This window comes from Cervus canadensis, chromosome 12 (genome assembly GCF_019320065.1).
Source record: "Cervus canadensis isolate Bull #8, Minnesota chromosome 12, ASM1932006v1, whole genome shotgun sequence".
Taxonomy (NCBI): domain Eukaryota; kingdom Metazoa; phylum Chordata; class Mammalia; order Artiodactyla; family Cervidae; genus Cervus; species Cervus canadensis.
In genome coordinates, this window is record NC_057397.1 from 18,574,911 (window position 1) to 18,585,997 (window position 11,087).

Consider the following 11,087-nt stretch of genomic DNA (forward strand, 5'->3'; position numbering starts at 1 on the left):
ATCCTGAAGGAAAGAACCTCAGGACAGTCCTGGAAGCTGCTAGTCTTGCCCCAGTGTTCCCTGACCGGGTCCAGCTAGCCCCAAGCAGCTAGGCTCCTGGCTGGCTCGCCAAATTGCTACTGAATCCAAGCTTGCTCTGCTCTCCCAACAACAGGTTGATGAATTCGAGAGAGGAGGTGTTGACGAAAGGAAACCCACTTTATTCAGAAAGCAGCTGAGGAGACGATCGCAGGCAAGCACCTCAAAATAACCATTTCCTCGGGGTCTGGATGCCAGGTTCTTTAATAGATCAGAGATAGGCAGAGGTGAGGAAGGAAAGTAAAAAGGCCATTAATCTTGCACACATCTCCTAGATGTGTTAATTTCTTCTCCCCTGCCACCTACAGGTGGACAGGGTTCTGAACAAAGGCACTTTAGTTAACAGTCAGGTAGAGGGGCAGGATTCTCTGAGGCAAGGTATTAAGTATGATTATAACAACAAAAGCAACAAAAAGCAAGTCACAGAAACAATTCCAACATGGAATAAGAACTGGCTTCTCTGCAACTTGGGCAGGAGAAGCATCGCAGCAGGGACGAAGGTCTCCCAGACCCCCGACACCGCTGTCATGGTTCGACCAGGCAGAAACCCTGAACACCAGCGAGGCTCCTGCCATACCGTTGCTCCAAGGCAGCGACCCTCGCTCTCCAGGAAGGCGGCCAGACGCAGGCGGCAGCCCAGAGACGGCCACACGCGCCCCGCGGGTCCCTCCAACATGCGGAGACCAGGGAGACGGCGCCCACGAGCCCACAGCCTACCTTGGGGCCTCGAGACCGGCCTCCACCGGGCATCTCCGGGCGCTCCCCTCCCCAAGGCTGCACCGCCCTCTGAAGGCACCGGAAGGCCGTGAGTCGCAGAACCAACTCGGCGCGCCGGGCCGCACCGCGTGCTGCGATTGGCGGACGCTCGGGTCGGGGGCGGGGCTTCCTCGGACGCACCGCCCTACCGACGCTCCGGGCGGTACCGAGCGTTGCGATTGGCAGATGCTCCGCCTGGAGGCGGGACTTCTCCGGACGCACCGCCCCCCAACACCTCCCGGCGCGCCGCCTTGCGCTGCACTTGCGATTAGCGGATGCTCGTGCGGGGGCGTGGTTTTCCTGCTACTCGCGCCCCCTGGCGCTGACCTGAAGCGTGGCGTCTGGGAACCCGCGCGGGCAACAGCTCCCGGGACGGATTTTCTGCGCTGCTGCCCCTACTTGTGGCTGGGCCCGGATCAACGGAACACGCGCAGCGTCGCGGTCGGCTCCTGGCCGGGGAGCTGCTGAAAAGGCCGCCAGGGGGTTTCCAAATAAAGCTCGTCCGTTGTTTGCTTTGTCAGGCAAGGCCTGACGTTAATAAAAATGAATGATAACCCCAAGTGGGCTATGAATTCAGCAAGCGGTGCTTAGGGAATGTTGTAGCCGTGGGTAGCCCGAGAGAGGGGTCTTATTGCCTCATGTGCCGAGGGGGGTCGGGGGCTGGGGCTCAGTATCCGGAGCATTTTCAAGTTTAGAGACGCCAGAATCCCCGGGGACCTGCTGCAGCCCGTGACTGGGGCTCGGACTCGGAAGGTCTGGACTGGGGTCGGAGAATTTGTATTTCTGACAGGTTCTCAGGTGACGTTGCTGCCATCCTGCATCACTTTTTTTTTTTTCCCCCGCATCATTTTGAGAACTGCAGACAGAACCCTTCCTTAGACCCTGCACGTGAGTTTGCTTAAGTGTTCCAGCACCTGGAGGAAGAGATTTTAAAGGAAATATGATGGGAAGGGGGTGCTGGGGCTGAGGAGAGACAGAATTAGGTTACAAACTCACTAGGCAGGCTGTTGTCTAAATAAAGGTGTCTATTGTAGAAAAAACGACAATAGTGATTTGAAAAGCGTCAGCCTGGGAAGGAGGAAAGGATTCCGATTTGTACCCTCACAACTTGGCAGAAGTGGAGTTTGGTTTTCTGCTCTAAAAGCACTTTCTTGTGCCTCTATAAGAATTCCAATATTTTGCACTTGATCCATTTTCTGTCTTTCCTGCCTAGTTCCTATTTTTCAACATATTGCATTTGAGTTTCACTCACTAAAGCACAAATGCTTTGTGTAAAGAGGCCCACACTGCGATCTTTGAAAAAGAAAGAAAGAAACATATTAGCTCTAGGTACACATGTCTATTGGTACTTCCTTGGTGGCTCAGCAGAAAAAATCCTCCTGCAATGCAGGAGAGCCAAGAGACACAGTTTTGATCCCTGGGTTGGGAAGATCACCTGGAGTAGGAAATATTAACCCACTCCAGAATTCATGCCTGGAAAATTCCATGGACAGAGCAACCTGGTAGGCTACAGTCCATGAGGTCGCAAACAGCACACATACACAGACACCCAGATATTGCTAACATTATTATTGTCAACACTTAGCATAAGATAAACTGGACTTTAAATGTATGTAGTTTAGGATTTAGAATATTGGTCCTCTGACTGGGACACCACACAAATGGTTGCCTCAGTTAGGCCGCATGACACAGCTCAACCATCTCACTGTCGTTCTTGGCTCTCAACTTTATAGTTGCAACCAGACTGCTTCCTGATGCTTGAACTAAAGTCCCATTGCACTAACTTCTGGTCATTGTCACTTGAATGTTTGAGAGACTCTTGAACCTAAATTCTTCTCTTCCCAAAATAACTTCCTTTTCAGAAACCTCCATCTCAGTGGTGGCACTGACATCCAGCCAGTAGCTCATGCTGAAGCTGTCACCCATACCAGCCTCTGACAGCTAAAGGATCGTTGCCTCAATTCACCTCTATGTTTGTCTCAGAAGCATCTGGTATTTGACAGATACTTTGCAGCTGTGCTTTCAGAGGTATGTAGTGACCAACTGCCCCAAACTGGCTCTGACTTGACCACAGGAATGCACCTCTGCAGATGAGACTTGGAGGTGTCCAGAAGTAACCATTGCTTCATTACCATGTTAAGATCTCCATTCAAGGACAGGGGTGGAGACTTGTACTCTGCTAGGCACAGTTCATGCTGCGTGCAAGCCCTGGCTGCTCCACAGCCACCCCCACTCCCAACCTGGCTGCCCTCAGAAATCTCCATTCCCTTCCTGGTTGGTGGTTTAGTCACTAAGTCGTGTCTGACTTGCAACCCCATGGACAGTAGCTTGCCAGGCTTCTCTGTCCATGGGATTCTCCAGGCAAGAATATTGGAGTGGGTTGCTGTTTCCTTCTCCAGGGGATCATCCCGACCCAGGAATCGAACCTGGGTCTCCTTCATTGCAGGCAGATTCTTTACCAAGTGAGCTATGAGGGAAGACTTTCCTAGAACCCCACTAACAAGCCTGCCTCCTACCGCTTAAACTTCAGTTCAGTTCAGTCGCTCAGTTGTGTCCGACTCTTTACAACCCCTTGGACTGCAGCACACCAGGCCTCCCTGTCCATCACCAACTCCCAGAGTTTACTCAGACTCATGTCCATTGAGTCAGTGATGCCATTCAACCATCTCATCCTCTGTCATCCCTTTATCCTTCTGCCTTCAATCTTTCCTAGCATCAGAGTCTTTTCAAATAGTCAGTTCTTCACATCAGGTGGCCAAAGTATTGGAGTTTCAGCTTCAGCATCAGTCCTTCCAGTGAATATTCAGGACTGATTTCCTTCAGAATGGACTGGTTGGATCTCCTCGCTCTTCAAGGGACTGTCAAGAGTCTTCTCCAACACCACAGTTCAAAAGCATCAATTCTTCGATGTTTAACTATATGGTTAAAGTTATAACCATATAACTTATGCTGTCTAGGTTTGTCATAGCTTTTCAAGGAGCAAGCATCTTTTAATTTCATGTCTAAAGTCACCATCTGCAGTGATTTTGGATCCTAATAAAATAAAATTCAACTGTTTTGACTTTTCCCCATATGTTTGCCATGGAGTGATGGGACTGGGTATCATGATGTTCATTTTTTGAATATTGAGTTTCAAGCCAGCTTTTCGGTCTCCTCTTTTCACCTTCATCAAGAGGCTCTTTAGTTCCTCTTCACTTTCTGCCGTTAGAGTGGTATCATCTGCATATTTGAGGTGTTGATATTTCTCCTGGCGATCTTGTTTCCAGAGTGTGATTCACCCAGTCTAGCATTTTGCATGATGTACTCTGCATAGAAGTTAAATAAGCAGGGTGACAATATATAGCCTTATCGAAATCCTTTTCCAACTTTGAACCAGTCTGTTGTTCCATGTCTGATTCTGTTGCTTCTTAACCTGCATACAGGTTTCTGAGGAGACAGGTCAGGTGGTCTGTTAGATTCCCATCTTTTTAAGAATTTTCCACAGTTTGCTGTGATTCACACAAAGACTTTAGCACAGTCAATGAAGCAGAAGTAGATATTTTTCTGGAATTACCTTGCTTTATCTGTGATCCAGTGGGTGTTAGCAATTTGATCTCTGCTTTCCCTGCCTTTTCTAAATCCAGCTTGAACATCTGGAAGTTCTCAGTTCATATATTGTTGAAGCCTAGTTTGAAGGATTTTGAGCATTACTTTGCTAGCATGTGAAATGAGTGGAACTGTATGGTAATTTGAACATTCTTTGGCATTGCCCTTCTTTGGGGTTGGAATGAAAACTCACCTTTTCCAGTCCTGGGGACACTGCTGAGTTTTCCAAATTTGCTGGCATATTGAGTGCCACACTTTCACAGCAACATCTTTTAGGATTTGAAATAATTCAGCTGGAATTCCATCACCTCCACCAGTTGTGTTCATGGTAATGCTTCCTAAGGCCCACTTGACTTTGCATTCTGGGATGTCTGGCTCTAGGTGAGTGACACCACCATTGTGGTTATCCTGGTCATTAAGACTTTTTCGGTATAGTTTTGTGTATTCCTGCTATCTCTTCTTAATCTCTTCTGCTTCTGTTAAGTCCTTATCATTTCTGTTGTCATGCCCATTCTTGCATGAAATATTCCCTTGATATCTCTGATTTTCTTGAAGAGATCTCTAGTCTTTTACGTTCTATTGTTTTCCTCTTTTTCTTTGCATTGTTCACTTAGGAAAGCTTTCTTATCTCTCCTTGCCATTTCCTGGATCTCTGCATTCAGTTGGGTGTATCTCCGTTTCTCCCTTGCGTTTTGCTTCTCTTCTTTTCTCAGCTATTTGCAAAGTCTCCTCAGACAACCACTTTGCCTTCTTGCATTTCTTTTTCTTGGGAGTGGTTTTGATCACCACCTCCTGTACAGTGTTACAAACCTCCGTCCATAGTTCTATAGGCACTCTGTCTGCCAGGTCTAATATCTTGAATCTATTCATCACCTCCACTGTATAATCATAAGAGGTTGATTTAGGTCATATCTGAATGGTCTAGTGATTTTCCCTACTTTCTTCAATTTAAGCCTGAATGTTGCAATTTCCCTGATACCTCAGTTGGTAAAGAATCTGCCTGCAATGCAGGAGCCCCTGGTTTGATTCCTGGGTCAGGATGATCCACTGCTGGAGGGATAGGCTACCAACTCCAGTATTCTTGGGCTTCCCTTGTGGCTTAGCTGGTAAAGAATCCACCTTCAATGCAGGAGACCTGGGTTTGATCCATGGGTTGGGAATATCCCCTGGAGATGGGAAAAGCTACCAACTCCAGTATTCTGGCCTGGAGAATTCCATGGACTGTATAGTCCATGGGGTCGCAAAGAGTCAGACATGACTGAGCAACTTTCATTTCATTTGATGCAATAAGGAGCTCATGATCTGAGCCACAGTCAACTCCAGGTCTTGTTTTTGCTGACTGAATAGAGGTTCTCCATCTTCAACTAGAAAGAATATAATCAATCTGATTTCAGTATTGCCCATCTCATGATGTCCATGTGTAGAGTCATCACTTGTGTTGTTGGACGAGGGTATTCGCTATGACCAGGGTGTTCTCTTGACAAAACTCTGTTAGCCTTTACCCTCCTTCATTTTGGACTCCAAGGCCAAACTTGCCTATTACTCCAAGTATCTCTTGACTTCCTGCTTTTTCATTGCAATCCTCTATGATGAAAAGGACACATTTTTTTTGGTGTTAGTTCTAGAAGGTGTTGTAGGTCTCGGAGTGAACTCAGGATGAGCTTGGTTCATTTCCAAGGCAAACCATTCAACTTCACAGTAATCCAAGTCTATGCCCCATCCACTAATACCAAAGAAGCTGAAGTTGACCAGTTCTATGAAGACCTGCAAGATCTAGAACCAACCTGCTGGGGATCAGTAACAGAACCTGAGAACTATTGTGAGCACGTTTGGCTCTCCTGTCAAAGCCCTGTCTGTCCTGTGTTAAGTCTCTCCACCCTCCCTACTCTTACATGGATATATTTCAGGTCCCTGATTTATTTTGCCCAGTCTACTCAGTGGCCTCATAAGCAGTATCCCCTGGTCCACTCTTGCCCTCATCCATGCACATATAAGTACACACAATTCATTCTCCACACAGATACCCAGGGATGTGTGTGCTCTTCACGGGAGCCTTACCTGCAGTTATTGAATGTGCATGGGGCTTCAGAGTCTTTGCATTTGCTTCTTCGTTTCCTGAAAGGCTCTGGTCTCTGCCAAGCCAGTTTATATACAGCTCTTGAAAATTGCTGAAGCTGGGAGATCCACACATGGAGGTTCACTATAATATTCCTTGATATATTTGAAAATAATTTTTTTAAATTTTCAATTGAGATTTAAAAAAACAAGACAAAGTGAACTTGAACCTGTTCTCAGTTTCCTTGAACTCCTAGGAGGCTGAACCTCCCTGTTCTTCATTTTCACAAACCCTATGCTCCTTTGATGATGTTACAATACTCATAACCTAAATAATTATCATCTGGCTCCACCTATGCAAAGCAGTACCATTTCTGTCTTCTTGACCTTTATATCCTTAGCACTTCACAGTTTCTTCCACATATAAAGCACTCAAATAAATACTAGATAGGAATGAATAAATGAACTAATAATTAGTAAGTAAACTTGCCTGAAGGTGCAGAGCTAGTAATGTTTAGAATTAGACTCGAGTGTGACACCTAGGTCTATGTTCTCTACATTATGCCAGTCATAACACAGTGTAATTATGAAGAATTTACAATTGAACCAACAGGCATTAACCCTGATACCCAAACTGCCCTGGACTCTAATCCTTTTCCTGAGCCTTAACTAACCCTGAACCTAAACATCGCTGATATTCACCCTCACTCTAATGCTGACCCTAACACATACCTTGGATCTCACCCTGACTCACGCTTAGCATAACCCTGAACTGATCACAGTTCTCACTCTTTAGCCAGAGCTTAACACGGACCCTGAATCTGACACTGAAACTTAACCCGAACTTGACCTGTGATCCTGACCCTCCTGAGACAGTAACTGCAGCCATCAGTACGCTGCCTAACACCCAACACTGACCATGATGACCCAGACCCTCAAGTGACCCTACCCTCACTCCAGCACTGACCCACATCTGAACTGGACCCTCATGTCACCCAGCCCTAACCCTGAACCTAACCCTTGGCCTTACTGTAATCCTAATGTTCAGGAGTACGTTAGGCTGTATTTTGTCACCCTCTTATTTAACTTACATGCAAAGTACATCATGCGAAATGCTGGGTTGGATGAAGCACAAGCTGGAATCAAGACTTCTGGGAGAAATATCAACAACTTCAGATACGCAGATGACACACTTATGGCAGAAAGCGAAGAAGAACTAAAGGGCCTTTTGATGAAAGTGAAAGAAGGTGAAAAAGTTAGCTTAAAACTCAACATTCAGAAAACTAAGATCATGGCATCTGGTCTCATCACTTCATGGCAAATAGATGGGGAAACAATGGAAATAGTGGCAGACTTTATTTTTTTTTTTGGCTCCAAAATCACTGCATGTGGTAACTGCATCCATGAAATTAAAAGATGCTTGCTCCTTGGAAGGAAAGTTATAACCAACCTAGACAGCATATTAAAAAGCAGAGACATTACTTTTCCAACAAAGGTCTGTCTAGTCAAAGCTATGGTTTTTCCAGTAGTCATGTATGGATGTGAGAGTTGGACGATAAAGAAAGCTGAGCACCGAAGAACTGATGCTTTTGAACTGGTGTTGGAGAAGATTCTTGAGAGTCCCTTGGAGAGCAAGGAGATCCAACCAGTCCATCCTAAAGGAGATCAGTCTTCAATATTCACTGGAAGGACTGATGCTGAAGCTGAAGCTCCAATACTTTGGCCACCTGATGCGAAGAGCTGACTCACTGGAAAAGACCCTGATGCTGGGAAAGACTGAAGGCAGGAGGAAAAGGGGACGATAAAGGATGAGATGGTTGGATGGCATCACTGACTCAATGGACATGAGTTTGAGGAGGCTCCGGGAGTTGGTGATGGACAGGGAACCCTGGCGTGCTGCAGTCCATGGGTTCGCAGAGTCAGACTTGACTGAGGGACTGAACTGAACTGAACTGAATGTTCATACATGCTAATCCTTACTCTCGGCTGTACCTTGAAGCTAACCTAAGCCTGTATGAGACTTGACCATGAGTCTGACCCTAAATGTTCCTGACCTTGACCTTATGCTGGCTTGAATAGTAGTCCCCAAAACAGGTATCTAAGTTCTAATACCAGTTCCTGTGAATGTAACCTTACTTGGAAATAGGGCCTTTGCAGAATTAAGGACCTCGAGATGAGATATGCTGAATGCCGTTGCATTGTGGGTGGAGCATGTACTAGTTTGTTCAGTGATATATGTTAAAACATGGAAAAGGAGAAAGCACGGGTATGGAGGAAGTACACATGAAGACAGAGGCAGAGACTGGAGTGATGCCATCACAAGCCCAGGAGCTGCAGGGGGACCAGAAACTGCAAGAGACCAAGGAGGCGCCTCCCCTGGAGCATTTGGAGAGGGTATGGCCCCGCCCACACCTAGATTTCAGACTTCTGACATCTGTGAGAGAATATACTTCTTTTGGTTTAAGCTAACTAGTTTATGTCAATTTGTTACACAGACCTAAGATAGATACACCCTCATCCACCATAAGTGAATCTAACATTTACCATGACTGAGCCTTCTCCCTTGTTGTTGTGGTTCAGTTGGTCAGTTGTGTCCTACTCTGCCACCCCACGGACCGCAGCATGCCAGGCTTCCCTGTCCTCTACTATCTCTTGGAGTTTGCTCAAACTCATGTCCATTGAGTCAATGATGCCATCACCCTTATACCCACCCCTGACATGAAACTGACCTCAATCCTCATACAGACCAGAACTTGACCTTTACCCTGACCCTATGACCTTCACACTCACTTTGGGCTAGATCTTGACCATCTTCCTAACCCTGATAATCACCCTGATACCGAATAGAACCTTCCTCATAACTTTGACATTGACCCTGATCTAGCTCCCATCCTAAACTTAACCTTGACACTAATTCTGCCATTTAATACTGCCATGACCTTGACCCTACTGCCATGATCTTGACCCTAACCATGAAGATCTTGATGACCATATACCTCACAATGAACATCTTGTCACCTCTGACCCTTGTCCTCACCCAAACTCTGAACCTGTCCTGACCGTATGAGCTTGAATCTCATCTGCTGCTTGATTCTTCCCGATTGTCCCTGACCTTTACCCTCATAATGACGCTGAAGCTGACCTTGGGCCACACACTCCAAGTACCCTAAATCCAATTTTGACCTTGACATTCAGTCTGACTCTAAATCGGATTCTGCGCCCAAGTCTTACTCTGACTTTTGAATGGTGTTTGTTGAAACAGTGTGTTTAACAGTGTTAGGCACGTGTTCATCAGTATTGAGATGTTAGAAACATTGTGTTTACATATGCATGGCATGGCTTCCCCTTTATTAAATGGTGTATCATAATTCAGTATATGTAAAACTGGTGGGTGCACTACTATGGACAGAAGTATATGTGTGAAACATACTTTGTTTCCCCCAGCTTTATTGAGATATAGGTATACAAAAAACTGCACATAATGTATTCAATAGGGTGAGTTACTTACTTCCTATTTTACTGATGTGTACTAAACCTCTGTGTTTAAACAACCTAGGTGTATACTATTTTTTGGAATTAAAAATTATTTTTAGCTATATGCACATTCATCCCTTTACTATATCTATACATGTACAAGTTTTATAATTGAAATATGCTGAAACACTATAAGGTACATGTGTTACTGGTTATGCTTATATACCTATGAAACTGTGTACAGAAGTGTACCTTGCATGTACTACATTGCTGAGTTATATGTTGAAACCTTTTCAAGAGAGCTATGTAGGAGAGTGATGTCAGTGAGATGGTAGAATTTTCTACTGTTATCCTCCCAAAGAGTAAATATTTGGACAATCACCCACTGATAAGGGTACCTCTTTTGGAGTCCTGATTCCAGCAGTGAAGTTCCATCACTTCTCTGGAGCAAAAAATCTGAGAACAGATGCATTGAAGAGGGTAAGAACAGTTAATTACCATTGGATTAATTTACAATCTCCAGTACTTTGTGAATCTTTGGGATTTTTTTTTTTTGTATATAGGATCATGTTGTCTGTTAGTTGTCTGATTTTTTTTCTTCTTTCCTGATTTGAATCTTTTTTTCTCATCTGACTGCTCTGACTAGAACATCAGCAGTGTTGAACAGCAGTGGTGAAAGTGGGCATCCTTCTCTTGATCCTGACCTCAGGGGAGCGTTTTCTCTTTGGCCAATGAGTAGAACGTTACCTGTGGATTTTCATAAATGTCCTGTCAGGTAGAGTAAGTTCCCTTCTAGTCTCAGTTTGCTGTGTGATTTTTATTGTGAAACTATTGAATATGTCAAATACTTTTTTGCATTGAGATGAACCTCTTTTTTTTCCTTTGTGTATTAATGTTGTGCATTGCAACAATGGGTATTAGATGCTGAAGCAACCCTGCAGTGCTGGGATGGTACCATGTGCCAGTGAGTGATCCTTAGTGTTACTGGACTCCATTTCCGAGTGTTTTACCGAGGATTTCTGCATCAGTGTCCGTAAGGGATATTGGTCTACTGTTTTCTTATAGAGTCTCTGGTTTTGATATCTGGGTAATGCTAGGTTCCTGGAATCGGTTAGGGAGTTTTTCCCTTTCTGACATTT

The 11,087-nt window shown here is 45.1% G+C and overlaps 1 protein-coding gene across 6 annotated transcripts in view; it reads right to left on the reverse strand.

Moving 5' to 3' along the window:
• The window catches only part of SPIDR (scaffold protein involved in DNA repair), a 284,566-nt gene extending 283,650 nt beyond the window's left edge, over window positions 1-916 (reverse strand). For 3 of the 6 annotated variants that reach the window (XM_043483176.1, XM_043483177.1, XM_043483174.1), the window contains exon 1: window positions 796-905. In XM_043483176.1, the coding sequence (XP_043339111.1) occupies window positions 796-828 (33 nt within the window). In that variant the 5' untranslated portion in view covers window positions 829-905. Of the gene's footprint in view, window positions 1-795 lie in introns of all 6 variants that reach the window. The other 3 variants (XM_043483179.1, XM_043483175.1, XM_043483178.1) reach the window with 2 other exon arrangements.
• Between the last annotated feature and the right edge of the window lie 10,171 nt (window positions 917-11,087).